The 20,251-nt window shown below is 44.6% G+C and overlaps 1 protein-coding gene across 3 annotated transcripts in view; it reads left to right on the forward strand.

Annotated features, from left to right (window-relative positions):
* The window catches only part of LOC140384705 (12S rRNA N(4)-cytidine methyltransferase METTL15-like), a 160,528-nt gene that overhangs the window by 75,728 nt on the left and 64,549 nt on the right, over window positions 1-20,251 (forward strand). For all 3 annotated transcript variants that reach the window (XM_072466651.1, XM_072466652.1, XM_072466653.1), the window contains one exon: window positions 13,902-14,038. In XM_072466651.1, coding sequence (XP_072322752.1) covers window positions 13,902-14,038 — 137 coding nt within the window. The remainder of the gene's footprint in view (window positions 1-13,901; window positions 14,039-20,251) is intronic.

Here is a 20,251-nt window from a genome sequence, read left to right on the forward strand (position 1 = left end):
AGGACCAGAACTAGGGATCTTGACTGCAAGAAAGTCATTATGGGCGCCATGGCAGCACAGTGGTTAGCAGTGCTTCACAGCGCCAGGGACCTGGGTTTGATTCCAGGCTTGGGTCACTGTCTGTGCGGAGTCTGCGTGGGTTTCCTCCGGGTGCTCCGGTTTTCTCCTACGTGTCCTGAAAGACGTGTTGTTAGGTAATTTGTATATTCTGAATTCTCCCTCCGTGTACCCGAACAGGCGCCGGAATGTGGCGACTCGGGGATTTTCCCAGTACCTTCATTGCAGTGTTAATGTAAGTCTACTTGTGACAATAAAGATTATTATTATTTATTATTATAATGAAATTCAATAGGGAACTCCGGAGGAGCACTTTTGCCCAGAGAGTGGTACAATAATTACAATCACAGAGAAAGGATACTGAGAAAACTATTAAAACTAAAGACTGACAAGTCCCCAGGACCTGATGGCCTGCACCGTGGGATCTTAAACGAAGCGGCTGCTAAGGTAGTAAGTACATGGATTGTAATTTCCCCAAATTCTCTAGCTTCTGGAAATGTTCCACCAGATTGGAATCTTCAAGAAAGGAGGGTTAGAGAAAACAGGAAATATAGGCCTATTAGCTTAACATCTGTCATAAGGAAAATCCTAGAATTTATTGTTCAGGGGTTATAGCCGGGCACTTAGAACATTTTAATGCGATCAGACAGAGTCAACATGGCTTTGTTATTTGGCTTTGACTAACTAGAGCTATTTGAGGAAGTAACAAGCAATGTATAGATATGGTGTGTTTGGATTTTAAAAAGTCCTGTGATAAAGTGCCATATCCAAAGATGACTTCATAAAATAAGAGTTCAAGGTGTAAGGGTAATATATTAGTATGGATAGAGGATTAGTCAGCTAACAGGAAGCAGTGATTCCTGATAAATGATCATTTTTGCATCGAGTGTCACAGGGAGCAGTGTTGGGTCTTCAACTATTTACAATCTATATCAGTGAGTTGGATGACTTTCTGGTTGCTAGATTTGCTGACCCCACAAAGGTAGCAAGTTTGTGAAGAGGACAGAAGGGGTCAGCAAATGGATATAGGTAGGTGAAGTGAGTGGACAAGAATTTGGGAGAGTATAATATGAGAACATGTGAATTTGTCCACTTTCACAAGAAAACCACCATATTATTTAAAGAGAGAGCAATTGCAGATTTCTGTTAGACAGTGTTCTGATAAATGAATCACAAAATGCTAGGATGCAGCCACGGCAATTTGGAAGGCAAATGGAATGATGTTATTTATTGCAAGGGGAATGGAATCTGAATTTTCTTCACTATTGTACAGGTTGTTGATGAGGCCACATACATAGCACTGAATACAATTTTGGTCTCCCTCCCTGAGAAAAGATATAGTTGTGTTACACGTAGTTCAGAGAAGGTTCACTCGGTTGATTCCTTGATAGAAGGGATTATCTTATGAGGAAAGGTTAGACAGCTTTAGGTGTATCCACTGAAGTTTAGAAGAATGAGAGGTGATCTTATTGAAACATGTAAGTTCCTGAGGGAACTTGACAGCATAGAAACTGAGAGGATGTTTCCCTTATGTGACGGACTAGAACTAGGGGGCACTGTTTAAAAATAAAACGTTTAAGACCGAGATGAGAAATTTTCTCTCCCAAGCGGGTTTTTAATCTGTGGAATTCTCTTCTCCAGAGAGCAGTGGAGCACTGAATTGTTTTAAAACGGAGTTAGATAGATTCTGTATTGACAAGGGACTCAAAAGTTATGGAAAAAAGACAGGAAAGTAAAATTGAAGCCACAACAGATCAACCTTATCAAATGATGGAGTGGGCTCGAAGGGCCAAAGGCCTATTCCTCCTAATTCATATGTTCGTATGAGTATTTTAGGTGAATAGCATTCAAGTAGAAACCAGATAAGCATTTGAGAAAGAAATGGAAGGATATTTTGGTTTGGGTTTATTGTCCCGTGTACCGAGGTGCAGTGAAAAGTATTGTTCTCCGTACAGACCAGACAGATCGTTCTACACATGGAAAACATAGGACGTATGATAACTGCACAATGTAAATACATAGACATCGGGTGAAGCATACAGAATATAGAACTACACCATAGAGAAGATGCGTTGGAGAGAGCAGTCCATAAGAGGGCCATTCAGGAGTCTGGTAACAGCGGGGAAGAAGCTGTTTTTGAATCTATAGGTGCGTGTTCTCAGACTTTTGTATCTCCTGCCCGATGGAAGAGTTTGGAAGAGCGAATAACCTGGGTGGGAGGGATCTTTGATTATGCTGCCCGCATTCCCAAGGCAGCGGGGAGGTGTAGACAGTCAGTGGATGGGAGGTGGTTTCTTGTGATGGACTGGGCTGTGTTCACGACTCTCTGTAGTTACTTGCGGCCTTGGGCTGAGCAATTGCCATACCAGGCTGTGATGCAGCCAGATAGGATGCTTTCAGTGGTGCATCTGGAAAAGTTACGATGAGTCAATGTGGATATGCCGAATTTCCTTAGTTTCCTGAAGAAGTATCGGCGCTGTTGTGCTTTCTTGGTCGTAACGTTGACGTGGGTGGACCAGGACAGATTGCTGGTGATGTGCACACCATCTCCACCTCTGCACCATTGATGCAGACAGGGGTGCCTGTTGGGGGAACGCATGTACCACCTTCTTGGGCACACAATCTTCTACCCACGTACTAACAAAGTCTGTGACGGTGGTGGCATACTCGTTTAGGTTGGCCGTTCTTGACTATGGACCAGTTGAACCATGTTGGTGAGATTAGCTGAGGAGTATTGGGAGGAAGCTTGTATCGAGTATAAACACTGACATGCGCCTACTAAGCCTAAAATGCTGTGTTTTTATATTGTTCATGCTTTGTAATTTGATTTATAGGACCTATCTGTGCTTACATTACCTGCTGTGCCTGCCTGCACAATATTCCATGCGTTTGAAAATAAATTGTATTACGGAAATCATTTGAGATTTAACTAGGATATGAAAAAGTATGATATATATGCAATTCACTCGCAAATTTCTTTCCTCGCTCTGTGCTTCCCTTCAGCCAACAAATGAGTCCAGCTTTTCATTTCAATCCAGAGCTAATTTATTGAATTAATACATTACAGCTGTTGAGATTTGCCTCCACTATGGATTGCCTTGTTTCTGTATTCAACTTGTTCTTTTGTCTGATCAAATAGAATCCAGCAAGATTTGTAATTATTGCTATTTTGCTGCGGAATTACATCACTTATAATGATGTGGATCTGATTCTGATGAAGGACTGTTGTTGAGTAAGGATGCTGTTGGTCTTTCCCATGAATAGTCCCTTCTCAGAACACAATTTTGCAGACTGCGCTCAAAATGCAATCAAATGATCAGGATTATAAACCAATGCAATGCTTGATTGGAATATTTGGGTATCATTTCTTTATTTTGATGTACTAGTCATCATGTAATAAAGCATCGGCAGCTAGTCAATGATTATGAAAGATTTAGAGAGTGAAGTAACCAGTGTATCATTTCAATTTCTCATTTGACCCATTTTGCTCACTTGCCAGCGATCGTAATTAATAATAATTTAATAATCTTTATTGTCACAAGTAGGCTTACATTAACACTGCAATGAAGGTACTGTGAAAATCCCCTAGTCGCCACATTCCTGCGCCTGTTTGGGTGCACTGAGGGAGAATTCATAATGTCCAATTCACCTAACAGCACATCTTTCGGGACTTGTGGGAGGAAACCGGAGCACCCGGAGGTAACCCACGCAGACAGGTGGAGAACGTGCAGACACCGCACAGACAATGACCCAATCGAACCTGGGACCCTGGCGCTGTGAAGCAACAATGCTAACCACTGTGCTACCGGTCATGGGCTGGATATCAGTAATCCACTAGGGATTCACGGAACTTTTAAGACGTTTCAGCTGGGATCCGTACAGAGAAATCCTTTAATTGAGATTAGTTGTCATTCATCCCATGTATTCTTTGCTTCCCAGTCAAGCAATATTTTGATTTTAAAATTCTCATCCTTGTTTCAAATTCCTCCATGGCCTTGCTCCTCCCCATCTCTGAATTCTCTTCCAACCCCGCAACCCTCTGAGATATCTGAACACCGCTAATTCTAACCACTAACCTCCTGCACATCCTGAATTCTATTTTCTCCGCCGTTAGTCACTGCCCTTCTGTTGCCTGGATCCCAAGCTCTGGAATACACTCACTCCACCTCTCTGCCCCTCTACCTCACTTTCCATCTTTAAGACGCTCTGCCAAACTGACCTCTTTGACCAAGCTTTTGGACACCCACCTGCGGTGGATTTCCGCCGCAGGTTGCACGGTTCCCCACGTGGCAGAGAATCGAGCGTCGGGCTAAAAATGGCACCAGCCCTCTTCCAATGTCCAGTCCCCTGCTGGCAGCAGCAGTGAATTACATGCCCCGCACTGGTGGGTGGATGCAAATGGGTAATTTTAACTCATTTTCACCCGATTAGCGGGCTGGAAGCCTGATTCTCCACGTCCCCGTGATACTCCAGCCCTCTCGGCTGGGATTCACGCGGGCGTGGATTGGTGCAAATATTTTTGAGCGTGGCCCTGGACCCCGCGGTGGCTCAAGGGGGTAAATATGTAATGTAGTTCCCCCAAAGCTTATCCACCTCGGCCCCATCCCCATCAGACACCCCCATCAGCGATTATACACATTGGAGACACCCCCATCAGTGACGTCCATACCAGAGACCGCACCCCAAGGAGAGATTGTTGCTAATTTTTAGTTGGTTCAATTGGCTCTGTTTTATAACCTTTGCTTTCGAGTCGCCAGGTATCTTTATGCTACCGCCACGAGGTTCAAGTTCAAGTAATGATCAATAACTCAATACACCAATTAGTAAGATTCAAATCAAAGCACATTTATTATACACAGTAATCGCTACTCATGCATAAATTCGACTTCTAAGCTACTTCTACAACTAACAGGCCTATACTTAGCTTCGGACTGGCCCACCAGGTCAGGGGAACAAATGGCCTTTCGTTCGGGTTCTGAGTCTGCGGGATTCAAAGTTGGTACGGACTGGTAGCTAGGAGCGCCCGTCTCGTAGCTAGCGTTGACTTAAGACTTACTGGATCTTGGCGGCAGCTGAACCGGTCGCTGTCAAGGGTTGGTTCGCGTTGCTGAGTGACCCGGTCAAGAAGGACGATTTGAACTCGGGGGCTTAACTTTATAGTCCCCAGGGGCTTCCCGCCTTTCGGGGAGGACCCTGTACCTGGTTACAAGTGATTGGACTTTGTTCCAATCGCTTGGTTCGCTTTCTCCAATACTGGAGCGGTCCCTGATCGATGGGCGGTCTTGAGGTGTCCGTTAATCTATTTTGTGTTGGCTCCTGCTGGCGCCGAGGAGTCTGGCTTGGCCTTGTTTATCCCAAATGTTTCGATTGTTCCGGGGATCGCTCATTAGTATGTAGATGGCTGCTACATTATTATGCAGATGGCTGCTTGTATCGATGCTGTCTGGGCTTTTGCAGAGTTTAATACACAGGAAACTTGCACCTGCTAGTTTCTGCCTCTGTTTTCTGAATTTCCCTTCAGCCTTTGCTGTTCTCCATTTTACTTCGGGAGTTGGCCAACCCAGGTGGCTACAAAATCCCCCCCATCCCCCCCCCCCCCAAAAGTCAGCCACGCTTGGCAGCTAAAGAGCAGTACAGGCAGAAACAGTGAAAAATCGCTGCTTTTTCACTTACCAATCCCTTACACCTGCTGCCTCAGACAGAAGTGTTGAAAGCAGTAACTGTTACAGGTGTCCTAGGATTTATAGAAAGCCAAAGCACATCACAATGGTTTAAACCACCTCAGCTCCTTTGATCTACGAGGCTTCTATTCACTTTCAAAGAGAATTGGCTTTTAGTAGGCTGTAATTGCCAGCACAGACCAGGAGCGCGTCGCCTCCGGCAAGAGAACGTAGGGCGGGTTTCTCCGTCCCGCTGCATGGCACGCCGTCGGGCTGCTCCATTTCGCTGGCTGGTCAATGGGGTTTCCCATTGTGGGGCAGCCCCATGCGGTCGGGAAACGTCCGGCTGCCGGCAAAACGGAGAATCCCGACGGCCGAGAATTCAGCCCTTAGCCTCCCGAACGGAGTATCCTGTCCAAATATCTCGTTATGCAGTTAGATTTCATATTTTGTTTTATAATGCTCCTGTGAAGCGCCTTTGGACGTTTCATTATGTTAAAGGCATTGGCCAGAATTCTCCGGCCATTGGGATTCTCTTTTCCTGCCGGCAGCGCACCCCCACCCGGGGGTTTCCCGGCGGCGTAGGGTGGCTTCAACGGGAAATCGCATTGACAAGCGGCGGGAGTAGAGAATCCCACCGCCAGCGAACGGTGCGCCGCCGAGAAACACGCGGCTGGGGGACCGGAATTCCTGCCCACTACATAAGTGTATGTTGTCGAAAATATAACAAAAATAATCTGTTTGTTTTGGCCCATTTGCGTCTAATTACTTGCCACAGTATATTTTCTGGATGCTTTCCTTCAAGGGATAAGAAATAATGGTTCAATGAAAAGGGAAATAATATGCTTTTAAACTACATTAGTGGCCAATTTACATGCCATGTACAGAAGAAAAGCCTTCACCCATATAGCGTGAAACTGTTGTAACATCATACCCTATCATTGCAAAATCTGCAAGTTGTTATTTTTCCACATTGCTGGCAACAAATATAATTCTGATGCGTCGCTGCTCGAGGTTGATTAAGTATGTATGATTGCTTTTTATGTATTAAGGCAGATTATGTCTTAACAAAATTAGGTTTCGTTATAAATTCACTTGAAAGAAGAGACACATTTAGAAACAATTGTGAGTACACTGAGCACAAATTAATTATGAATGGTGTGCGTACCGGTAGTGATCTGCAATACAATATCATCCATTCAACCAGCCAAAAATGCATCATGGTTTATTTTTGTTTTGATGCATCTGTGAACAAACTAAATAGAAAATATTGTTTCTGTTGCTTTGAAGAGAGAAGTATTTAGCCATAATTTAAACATGTTGCGACTTGCAATTATCCTTCAAACCTGACTACAACTAATACGTTCTGGTTTGTGCCACTATTCCCAGACATCAGTGTTGTATTGAATGTCTTCATGCTTCAGTTGTTTAACGAAAGCTGAACTCTCATTTCAGGACATAGTCCATGAATCATGCATTTACAGGGGTTTCTGAAATCCAGATTTGTCATAATGTTTACCTATTCAGAAATCATAAACAGTGAAAATTAACAAAGGCTTGCTTTAATAATACCGTTTTTAAAAAAAAAAGTATTTGAAAAGTCATTTACATAAATTTGTCCACATTTATCATGTAAAGTGTCTACGTGAGCCTGTTGTTTTGCAATTATACCCTCATATCTCATAGCTCCTCAGCCTGAATTACATTGTCCTGTTACAATTTGTCTCCAATGTCATGCTTCACCTAAAGACCACACTTGGTTTGGTTCCCTGCGTGCAACACCGTGGGCGACTGTTAATAACATCAACAGTAACTTGTGTTTACATAGCGCCTACAGAAAAACATCTCAATATATTTTACAGAAGCATTATCAGATAAAAATAGACACCAAGGCAAGGGAAAATATTTTTTGTTAAAGAGGTGCGGTTTAATAGGGTCTGAAAGGAGGAGAGTAATAGAGACACAGAGGGAATTCCAGAGTGCGGGCCGAAATGGCTTACTGGTGGCAAGATGCAGGGGACCACAGTCAGAGGAATTTGGGCAAAGAGGGGTTTGTACGATTCTGGAAGCTTTCAGATATAGGGTTGGCACAGTGGTTAGCACTGCTGCCCCACCGGGTTCAATTCTAGCCTCGGGTGACTGTGTGTGTGTAAGTTCTCCCCATGTCTGCGTGGGTTTAGTCCGCGTCCTCCGGTTTATGCTTCCCCGTCAGAACGGTGTTGAAAGAATTATGACCGGTTTTAAAAAAGGCTATTTTGGATGCATAGGAATTGGTTCCTGAAGCATATCGGCAAATGTTCAGGAATTTAAGGAGACAAGCGGTGTGGTGTTGGGTGCTCTGAGGTACAGACGAACCAACACGGTTGCGATTGGTACAACGCAGTTTTATTCCAACTAGTTATTTACACATCGGTCTTGGTACTCAGCACGTGGTGAACGTGTGAGTGTCTTGTTAATGAGGTCCTGGCCTTGTCCTGTCTCCAGATGGACTGGCCAGCAGGTGTTGTGTTTCTTGTCTTATACTGTGTCTGCTCTTGTCTGTGATTGGCTGTCGTGTTATGTGTGCTAATTGGTCTGTTGGTCTGTCTATCATGATGTGTGTGTTGTGATGTGTGTTTGAATATCATGACAAGCGGGACAGACTTATGCAGAATTTGAAAGGGTTAAGCAGAGCAATGTTGATAGGTGGGTCCGAGCATTGGGAGTTGAAACTACCTATGAGGCTTTAAGAGAGCTCATTCTCTAAAAGGAATTTAAGAATTCCCTACCTTCCAGAATAATAATAATCTTTATTGTCACAAATAGGCAAAGCCCCTAGTCGCCACATTCCAGCGCCTGTTCGGGTACACAGAGGGAGAATTCAGAATGTCCAATTCACCTAACAGCACGTTTTTCGGGACTTGTGGGAGGAAACCGGAGCACCCGGAGGAAACCCACGCACACACGGGGAGAACGTGCAGACTCCACACAGACAGTGACCCAAGCCAGGAATCGAACCCGGGCCCCTGCCGCTGTGAAGCAACAGTGCTAACCACTGTCATGTCGAAGATCAGAGGGTGAAGTCTGGTAGGCAGGCAGCAATTATGGCTGACGATTATAAGCTAATCCATAAATTAAAACCTGTGTTTCATCGTCCCCATACCTTTTGAAAAGGATAGGAATTGGAAGAGTGACAGGAAGGCAGGTAGCCAAAGTAAGGAATGGATTGGCTGGATAAAAACAAATTACTGCGGATGCTGGAATCTGAAACCAAGGAGGAAATGATAGAAAATCACAGCAGGTCAGGCAGCATCTGTGGGGAGAGAAAAGAGCTGACGTTTCGAGTCCAGATTGCAATAAAATATATTGTGGATGGATTTTCACATAAAATATAATTCCCTTACTATCGTAAGAAGACGATGTTTTAAATTAAATTCTCCTGGGACGGGTAAAGCTGTTTTAAAGGAGCTGTTTGATTGGAATTTTAGCTACTGTCTGAGTGATTCTAAAATAGTCAATGCACATATTTGTATTAGAGGTGCTTTGTGCTTCCAAGTATATGTGGAGAACAAATTTAAGTTGAATTGACTGGGTTTTATTGAATTAAATGTTCAGAAGTTTTCAGTGACATTTTACTTACACCCTGATCTTGGGATGCTTTTTCTACATTAAAGGTGCTCTGTAAATGCAACTGTTGTTAAGATAAAAACTGATCAGTCTTTATAGTTTTCATGTAACTGATGGCCAGTCTAAATATATTTTGTGAAGGAAGTAATTAGTCAAGTTATAGAGCCAATTAAGCCTAGAAATGTCCACTGGTGATACAAATTAGTGTTCACTAATTATTCTGCCATTTCCGTCAACTCCATCATAATGTCACCACCAAACACATCTTCCACTCCACTCCCCTGTCAGCATTCTGAAGGGATTGTTCCTTCCACAGCACCTTGGTCCACTCCTCTATCACCCCCAACACCTCATCCCCTTTCCACACCATCATCCCATCCTATGAACAATAGCAGGTATTGCAGCTACCCCTTTTCCCCCCCTCACAATCCCAAGGCCCCAAACATTCCTTCCAGCTGAAGCAGTGATTTGCTGTATGTTTTCAGTTTAGTCTGCTGTAGTCACACTCTCAGTGCGGCCTCTTGCACAACAAGGAGACCGAAGGCAGACAGGGTGGCTTCTTCGCGGAACACCTTTACTCAGTCCGCAAACATGTCTCCGACCTTCCAGTCACTCACCATTTTGATTCGCCATGTTGCTCTCTTACTCACATTTCTGTCCTCAGCCTGTGATAATTCTCCAGTTAATCCCAACAGAAGCTTGAAGAACAGCAGCTCATCTTCCAATTCGATAATTTACAGCCTTCTGGCCTCAGCATTGAGCTCAATTACATCAGACAAGGAGCTCTGTCCTCCATTTTGAATTTTTTTCCCCCAAGTGCCAGGCTATATCTTGGTCTCATATTTTTGCTTTCAGACCAACAACGACCTTTATTTTGCTGTTCACCCCCACTCTGGAAAAATCCTTAGTTTCTTTTATACAATCATTGCCAATCCCTTTGCCTTCTGTGCCATGACATCTTTTGTCATTTAATTACCCTCACCCTCAAATCTATCCCTCACCTCTTTTGCTCCACCTGACTCTCCCCACTTTTTCAACTGCATAAAACCACCCTTCAGCCCTGAAGGAGTCTGGATTAATGATATGCAGACCAGTTCAAATCCTACCTTGGCTTCTAGAGAATTTAAATACAGTTAATTAAATCACCTGGAATTAAAACCTGGCACCTGTAATGATGACCATGGGGGGGGGGGGGGGGTGGATTTTCCGCTTCTGTTTTTTGTGGGGTGGGAAAGGGGGAGAATCGGCAGCAGACCATCCTGTGGGAGTCCAAAAGCGTGTCTTAAGCCATGTGGCGGTTGTCCTCCTCCCTCACCAAGGACGTAATGGGTAAGCCGACGTTGAACGTCAGGTGCCCCATTTGAATATATTTAAATATCATCATCAGGCCGTTACGTCTGATAGTTCCCCGACTTATGTAAGTGGGTGTTCCATGTGGGGGTGCTTCCGTGTCCGTGGAGGGGACGTCCGTGGTGGGGGAGTTTGTAGGGCGGGGGTAGTTGTGTGGTGGGGGGGGGGGGGGGGGAGGGATTTCCGTGGTGGAGGGGTTTCTATTTGTATTTTTTACAATCAGAGCCGGCCCCGCCAGAGTGATGTCATTAAACTTGCTGCTTTACTCGAGTGCCGAAAAGCAAAGCGGAGGAAGCTGCTCTTGGGGCCTTCGGCTCCGGCCCAGTTTATCCCACCTGCTGTGCCCTTGGGCAAAAAACATGAGAAAATGCTGCCCCATGAAACGAGATGTTTCTGAGTTAAAAACCCACCTGGTTCACCGATGCTCTTTTGGGTGAGGAAATATGCCACCCTTACCCGCTTTGCCTCCAGACCCACAGCAATTTTTAACCACCCTCTGAAACAGCCCATCAAGCCCTTCATTTGTGCTCAAGAAGGCAGCTCACCATCTCCTCCTCAAGGGCAAATAAAGCTGGTAAATAAATGCTGTGAGCTCCACATCCTGTGATGGAATAAAAGAAAATCCACAGCGGCAGTTTTAGTCACCCCGCTCTGAATTTGCAGGTTGAGCTTTTGACTGGGAAGAGACATGGACAAATCAAATCACCCGGTGTGCCATTTACTTTGTGAGATCCTTTTATATTTTTTAAGGAAGATGATTCCCTGGACGACTATGGGGAGCATTTTCTGACCCTGCCGTGGTGGGTTATCCCACGGCAGATGTAATGGGCTTTGAAATCCCCTTTGACCTTGGCGGGGCTGGAAGATCATGCCAGTGGGAGGGGCTGGAAAATCCCAACTTTTGGTTACATTTGAAAGTGTTATAAACAGTTTCATTCGGCATTTGCTGTCACCTTTGAACAACTTTTTCCTCGACTTGCTCTCCTCACTTAATTTGATAAAGTAATCAACGGTGCCAAAACCATTGCTTTTTGATTGACTCTTTTATGGTTAACTTTAATGTGGAGCAATGTACAATCCTTTGCCCCCCCCCCCAACCACCGTTTCACTGAATAGGGTGACTTATAAAGGGCCATTTAACCTTACCTACAGCCGGGTAGTCGATTGAATTTGGCCGGAGACTCACCCAGTAACACCTGCTCTATGGGAGTCCAAAAACGTGTCTTAAGCCATGTGGCGGTTGTCCTCCTCCCTCACCAAGGACGTAATGGGTAAGCCGACGTTGAACGTCAGGTGCCCCATTTGAATATATTTAAATATCATCATCAGTACTTTACGTCTGATAGTTCACCCTGCTCTGTTCCTGCTTTCTTCTATTTTAATCTGCTTTACTGATGTAAGGGCAAAACCCATCTCGAACCAGGAGGGTCGCTAAATATGTGCATCGGTGTGTGAATATACCATTGGGCCTGCAGTTTGAGTTGGTGATATGAGTCGGAAGCCTTTCCCGCCAAGTGAAGCTAGGTCAGAGGAGGAAACAAGGCCAGAGGTGGTCAAATTTGATGAGTTGTTCGTCCTTTTTTTTTCACTTTTTCTCTGGGCGAGATCCAAATCTTCATATTTAAATGAGCCACTCAGCTCACTTAAATACCTGGGCAGCGGATTCACCCTGCGAGATCTCTGAGTTCACACAAATGTGAATCAGGCGTGACAGAACCTCGGGGGCAGGGGTGGGGGGTTCTCGCTGGCCATTAGAGACTCCCTGGGTGGTCGGGGACAGGTCAAGGTAGCACCCCGACACCCCGTCTGGCACCTGGGCATCTTGGCACTGCCAGGCTGGCACCGTGTAAGTGCCATTGGGGAAGCCCGATTGTCTGCCAGGCTGATTATTAAAAATGGGAGGAGGGGGGAGATCGAGGCTATTGATCAATTTGGCATCCTGATCTGTGAGGAACCGCACCTGCTGATTCACGCGCAAAGCCTGTGAGAGTGTTTATTTCTGAGGATTTGTATGACATTGTGTTGTGTATTTACCCACTAAGCCACAAAGGAGCACCGAAAGGAGTGCTTTTTTTTTTTTTGCAAAAAAAAAAAAGTTTTGAAATGTTTTGATGTGAAATGACCATTAACATATTCAGTCAGAGGGTAGAGTTCACTGATCTTCTTCATTCATGCAAACCGGAAAACATTTTCAAAGTTCCTTTACTTAAAAATTCCACAAAAGCATTGGCCATGGAATGACTCAGATAGCTTGCCCTGGGATCAACGATCTTCTCTGATGCTAGAATCATAGAATTTACAGTGCAGAAGGAAGCCATTCGGCCCATCGATTCTGCACCAGCCCTTACAAAGAGCACCCTACTGAAGCCCACGTATCTACTCTATCCCCGTAACTCAGTAAATCCCACTTAACATGTTTTGGACACTAAGGGCAATTTAGCGTGGCCGATCCACCTAACCCGCACATCTTTGGACTGGGAGGAAACCGGAGCACCCGGAGGAAACCCATGCACACACGGGGAGGATGTGCAGACTCCGCACAGACAGTGACCCAAGCCTGGAATCGAACCTGGGACCATGGAGCTGTGAAGCAACTGTGCTAACCTCTATGCTACCGTACTGTGGGTGTGCAGTCAGAATAATACATGAGGACAAGGGGGCTCTGCACCCCTCTGTTATTAAAAAAAAAAATACCAGACCAGCTGGTCTAAACTAAACTGGAAATCAGTATAACCAGCAGAGGTATCTCTCTACATCTGTGGTCAAAACATCCATGTTTCAGCCTCCGTACCAGCCTCCCCAAACAGGCACCGGAATGTGGCGACTAGGGGCTTTTCACAGTAACTTCATTGAAGCCTACTCGTGACAATAAGCGATTTTCATTTCATTTCATTTCATGATGTTTTGTGGAAATCCCAAATTGTTTCTCAACGGGGTTTGAACTAATATTTTTCTCACCTGGGAGGAAGTAGAAAGTGTGCCCTTCGCTGGTTGAAGCTGTTTACTAATTTAAAGCTGTGGCCATCCTGCTGATGCCCTCTCTTGCAAATAGCTCCCATCTACACATGGCCATTCTGTACAATTAAACAAATACACATATATGCGGAAATATGTATTTTCAACAGAATGTCATTTTTAGTTTCCAGTGTGTCCCAGCAATGAGACACTGCGTCTTTGAAAGGGTTTCATTTACTCTTAATTTATTTGACATGTTTTTGCTATTTCCAGATATTTTTAGATATGACATTTGGAGCTGGAGGCCACACAAAGATGATCCTTTCCCAAGCTCCTGACATCTCGGTGTTCGCCTTAGACAGAGATCCAGTGGCATATGAAATTGCTGAACAGGTTTCCCAGGAATATCAGTAAGTAACTTGTTTTCCATTAAAAGGTTTAAGAATTATGGACCATATTTTCCAATGGTGATCCTGAATGTTTACAACGTTGCGAAGATTTTTTTTAAATGCAGGACTACTTGCTCCTTGCTGGACAATGATTAAACTTTGCCTCGTAATTTGAAGTGTCAAGCATGAGAGAGAATTAGCAAAACTGTGATAATTTACAATGCTACCTAAGCTTGCAGGACCAGTGGCTTTGAATCTTACAATTTGTATTAATTTTATTAATATTAAGATCAATTTTAGGTTCTAATGATGTCTTTCGCAGACAGAATTACTTTAATACTTTGCCAACTAATTGAAACAAGTGGAATTTTCCTCTTTTTTTTGACTAAGTGTCAGGCGGGAAAAGTGGTGCGTAGCCCGCTGACTCCATTCCCAGTTTCTCCCATTATATTTTTTGACAGTCGGTCAAGGAAAAGAGCCCACCCTGCCAGCACCGTCAGTCTACAATAGATCAGGGTGCCCCTTTTAAGAGTGCCCCAATCTCCACAAAATATAAATAAGAGAGAGGCACCACCCATGGCCACTGGAATTCCCTCCCCCCATGCACACGCAACACCTCCCCTAGGGAATCACCCCTCACAGACATGGGGAACCCCCTCCCCCACATGTACACGGCACCCCTCCCCACCCATACCCTCACCCTGCGGTCATGCGTAGCACACTCCACTTAGGGAATTTACCCCCCCCCCCCCCCCCCTGCAAAGCCAAAGGACCTCCATATTGGAAGCTCTCTCCACCTCTCCAACACTATCCCTGCAGGGGGCACTGCCCACGCTTGACCCCGCTAGAGGCTGTACTTGCGTGTGGGCCCCCAGTGGGTTCCCTTCACCTTTGTCAAGAGCTGTTGTAAACCCAGCCGTTATGATGTCACATTGGCGCATGGAGAAAATCCAAACATGGGGGGTATAATAGAGCGTGGAAGCCCACTAATGATATTAAAATGTATGGTAAGAAGTCTTACAAAACCAGGTTAAAGTCCAACAGGTTTGTTTCGAATCACTAGCTTTTCGGAGCACTGCTCCTTCCTCAGATTCACCTGAGGAAGGAGCAGTCCTCCGAAAGCTAGTGATTCGAAACAAGCCTGTTGGACTTTGACCTGGTGTTGTGAGACTTATTCTTGTGCTCACCCCAGTCCAACGCCGACATCTCCACATCATTAAAATGTATGGTAATGGGATTCCCCATCTTTCATGGCAAGAACCCCATTACATCATTGGTGGAGGGCGGGAACAATCAGAACAGGGAATCCCGATGGCTTAAATGCCATTTGGGAACTCTCGTTGGATTCTCTGCACCCCCCCCCCCCCCCCCGCCCCACAAGCCATTCCTGCCGCTGAAAACAGGCAACTCCTATTCTTTCTAAGAAGCACTTGAGAACAAAGAGTTAGCCTGTTAAAAAAAAAAAAAAAAAAAAAAATTGGTTAGGAAAGCACCTGCTCCCTTGAATTAATGGATACCTGCAGAGCTATAGAAATCAACAATCCAAATTTCCCCTTTGAAACTCCTTCGGCCTATTGTCATGGATGTAGGACATTTTTGTGTTATCTTTTGTTGTAGTAATCATATTAAAACCCCTGGGTCAAATAGATAAAGGCAGTATATCTACTAATGCTGTAATTAAGGTATCGTAAAAATGAGATCATTATTGATTTTAACTATTTACTGATAAGCAAGGATTTTCAGGTAGTTCCTGAAAGGATCTCTTTCCAAAGGTCTGCACAAAGAACAGCCTGATTACTAACTTTATTTATGAGCCGAGTTTGAACTGTATTCAATTGCTTTGTTGGAATATATTGTAAAGTCCTTCCTGTTTATTCACTTATTTCTCCTTTTATTTCCGTCATCATATTTTATCCATGGGTGATTAATGGACATGTATCTTTAAGTCACACAGCAGCGAGAATGAGGAATTCGGAAGTTACAGGAGAGAGGACTCTGTTAGTCTCTGCTAATTTGAACAGGAGCTTCAGACTTTTCAGCACCAGAGTGAGAGATGGGACTCCGTTTGATTGATTGTCTGGGGGTCAATGAATTGGCCCAAAAGGCTATACTCTGCCTGGCAGCAGGTGGTGATTGGATCCTCTCCCAGTGGAATGATCTCACCAAAGAGCTCAGTTTAGCTCCTGGAAGCACAGGGATGAGGACTCTTTCCCTCTTCTCCGTGTTTTCTTGTGAGTGCTGTATTTCTGGAAGTGCAAAGAACCTGAATGAATGAATCTACAGGAAAACCATTGCAGACTGCAAACAAAGACCAGGACACACTCTCTCCTCTTGCTCCCGACCTATGTGTGTGTCTCTCTCATTCTCGCTCTCCCTCCCTCTCCAGAAAGGCTGTGTGTGCTGTACGTCTGAAACTACAGAGGTCTGAATGAATCTACAGTAAAGCCTAGGACTGAAAGTAGAGTTTGAAGAGGAGTAAAGTGCTGGTAATAACCATCTGAAACAAAGGGTGCGATTTAATCCTAAAAAAAAATCAGACTCCGTTCTGGGTGGGATTAGCACAAGTGCTGGGAACAACCCCACTATCCAAATCCACTTTGTTGCTGTTGCGGCCCCGCCAAGGCTGCAGTTAGCGACTTTTCCTGCACTGAGGAGCTCCGACAAGTGGAACTCGACAGGACCCCAGGCCCTCCCAATCCACCTCACACGATCAGGACACCCCCAGGCCCAATCCCCAAAGCGGGCAAAATTCCAGCCTGGCACCTTGGCAGCCCCTGACAGCATGGCAGTGCCCCTGACAGCCAGGCACTCCCAAGGTGCAAAGCTGGAAGTGCCTGGGTGGCACCAGCAATGTTAGGCTACCACCCTGCCCAAAGGCCGAACACTCGGGGACCTCTGATTGCCCTGGGAGACCCCCCCCCCCCCCCAAGTGCCGTTCAGCCTGGTACCTGTTTGTGAGGACCAGTGCTGAACGGCACCCGGCTGGGGTCTCCTCGGCGAGGCCAGTAGATGCCGGGTGGCCATTTGATCCTGCGTGGACATAGTCAAGTGGGCTTTTGGGCGGGATCTGGATTGCGAAGTCTCACGAGATCTGGTTAGATCTCATGAGGCTTAACGACCGTCGGCAATTCCGGAGGAGGCGTCTCCCAGGATCTACCGACTGCATCCCATCCCGAGTCCAGCAGGACACAGCCGGTAAATAGCACCCAACGACTCTTTTTCTCTTTTATTTACGTTTTACTTTTTACCCCTTTCTTCCCCTCTATGTTTGTCTGTCTTGTGTGAGCGTGTAGAGAGTGGGGAACAAATTAAAGTGAGGAATTAGGAATTGAAAAATAGTTTACCAGTTGTATTTGCTGCATATTTCGTTACAGTTCTTGTTATTAATGAAAGGTGATTGTGTTTACATTTACAAACTTGGTGACTGTAATTATTGGGCAGCCAAAGGCCCAAGACTTCGGATAGCATTCAGCTTGATTGTGAGAAATATCAGTGTTAAACTTCAGGAAGGCGAATTACGAAGATATGAGGATCAAAGTGGACAGGTCATTATAGACGAGGGGCTGGTTTAGCACAGGGCTAAATCACTGGCTTTGAAAGCAGACCAAGGCAGGCCAGCAGCACGGTTCAATTCCTGTACCAGCCTCCCCGAATAGGTGCCGGAATGTGGCGACTAGGGGCTTTTCACAGTAACTTCAATTGAGGCCTACTTGTGACAATAAGCGATTTTCATTTCATTTTCATTAGATTAGTAGGTAAGACAATAGATGAGCAGTAGCAAACATATAGAATCTTAGAATTTACAGTGCAGAAGAAGGTCATTCGGCCCATCAAGCCTGCACCAGCCCTTGTAAAGAGAACCCCACCCAAGCCTACGCCTCCACCCCATCCCCGTAAACCAGCAACCCCACTTAATATTTTTGGACACTTAAGGGCAATTTAGCATGGCCAATCCACCTAATCTGCACATCTTTGGACTGTGGGAGAAAACCGGAGCACCTGGAGGAAACCCACGCACACACGGGGAGAACGTGCAGACTCCGCACAGACAGTAACCCAAGCCGTGAATCGAACCTGGGACCCTGGAGCTGTGAAGCAACAGTGCTAACCACTGTGCTACCGTGCCGCCATTTCAGGAGATAATTCATAAATTCCAGAGTGGAGGGAAGACTAAGGGGAGGAAGAACCCACTTTTACGATTCCAGTCAACGTTGTAACTGGGCGGGAAGATCCTGGAATGGAACCCTGGCTCAAAAGACCGTAACTTTTTTACTTTTTTTAATATAATGTGGATGAACAGAGTCACAGGACCGCCAATTAGTTTTAACAACAATAAGAAAAAATACATTTATTACACATGAAAAGTTGGATTATTATACAATACTCCCTTACTTCCCCCTTAGTGTAAAAATACACATCGATTTAAAGATTAACATGAATTACAAAGTACATCTTAAACTACAATGATCTCATTAACACAAAAAGTCCCTTTAAGCACACATGATGACTGTGGTCAAATACACGCACACCCAAGCTCGTGTCTGTGGATTTCTTCTCCGAGTTCCCCCAGATGATTGTCATGTGAGAGATTCCAAACACCACTCCCAAAGGCGCACTTTAACATCTTCTCTAATAATTGTTCTTTCCCTCAGCTGTTGCATTCCACAATCCAGACCAGGTTTTCCAAATTCTTAAACCAAGCTTCTGCTCCATTTCTATCAGTGAATCCAATCCAGGCTTTTGCAACTACCCCTTCTAGGATTTCCTCTGTCTTAACTGCTTTTACACAAACTCTGTGATCCAGCCACTGATTTCCACAGTTATTTCAACTCACATTCCACAGGCTGTAGTAAAATCTCACAAACATGAAAATCACTTTTGATATCTTTCTGGCATCTCAGCCTTCCTGTCAGCTCGGTCTGTCTTTACTGAACAGTGCTCTGTTCCAGTACCTTTAACCTCAGACTCCTTGGAAAACCTTTCCTAATTTCCCTAGTTTCTTTAACCAGCTGTGCTTCAAATCTCTGCACTTGTTTCCTTAATCATTACTCCATGGTATGGCTTTTCTTCTCGCAAAGCTGAGAGAGGTTCCCTCTCTAGCCTTCTAACCCAACTGCTTCTTTCTCACTACCTATCTTCAACTACGATCAAATTAGCTAAACTAAAACTTAACAGCTTCTCTACCTTACAAGGCCCTAGTTGCTAAGCAACCTCTGATGGTTTATTTATTTTTCACACCTGATTTTTTTTGCACCTCAGGATCTTAAAGCAAGTAGCTACAGAGATCATGGATGCACTGGTAGTTATTTTTTAAAAATCCTTAGATTCTGGAACTAAGGCAAAGGATTGGAAAACTGCCAATGAGTTACCCTTGTTCAAAAATGGAAGGAGGTAAATGCAGGAAAGTACAGGCTAGTTAGTCTAACTTCAGATACTGGGAAAATATTAGAATTGATTATTAAGGAGAGAATAGCAGTGCATTTGGAAAATTATAATCTGATCAAGCAGAGTCAACCTGGTTTCATGAAGGGGAAATTATATCTGACAAATTTACTAGAGTTCTTTGAGGAGGTATCAGCCAGAGTAGATAGAGGGGAACCTGTTGATGTTGTGTATTTGGATTTTCAAAAGGCATTTGATAAGGTGCCACACAAAAGGCTACTATCCAAGATAGGATCTTATGATGTTGGAGGTAACACTCTGGCATTAATAGAGGATTGGTTAACTGACATGAAGCAGCGAGTAGTGATCCGGGGGTCTTTCTCAGATTGGGGGACAGTAACCAGTGAAGTGCTACAGGGATTCTTCACAATATATATTAATGATTTGGAGGAAGAAATAGAGTGTACTGTGACCACATTTGTAGGTGATGCAAAGGTGGAAGTGAACGCAGGTTTTAAGGAGGATATAAGTAGTTAATAGGGAAATATTGACAGGTTAAGGGGGTGGGCAGAAAATTAGCAAATGGAGCTTAGTGTGGGAAGATGTGAGATTGCTCATTTTGGAAGAAAGAACAAGAAGGCAAGTCATTATTTAAATAGAGCGAGACTGCAGAAAACTGTTGCACAAAGGACGTGGGGTTCCTTGTTCATAAAACCCAGAAAGCTAGCATTCAGGCAGAAGGGAATAGGGAAGGTTGGCTTTTATTTCAAGGGGGGTGGAGTATACAAGTAAAGAGGTGTTGCTGCAACTGTACAATCTTCTACTCTCTAGAATTCAGAAGAATGAGAGGTG

Source organism: Scyliorhinus torazame, chromosome 10 (assembly GCF_047496885.1).
Source record: "Scyliorhinus torazame isolate Kashiwa2021f chromosome 10, sScyTor2.1, whole genome shotgun sequence".
Lineage (NCBI taxonomy): Eukaryota > Metazoa > Chordata > Chondrichthyes > Carcharhiniformes > Scyliorhinidae > Scyliorhinus > Scyliorhinus torazame.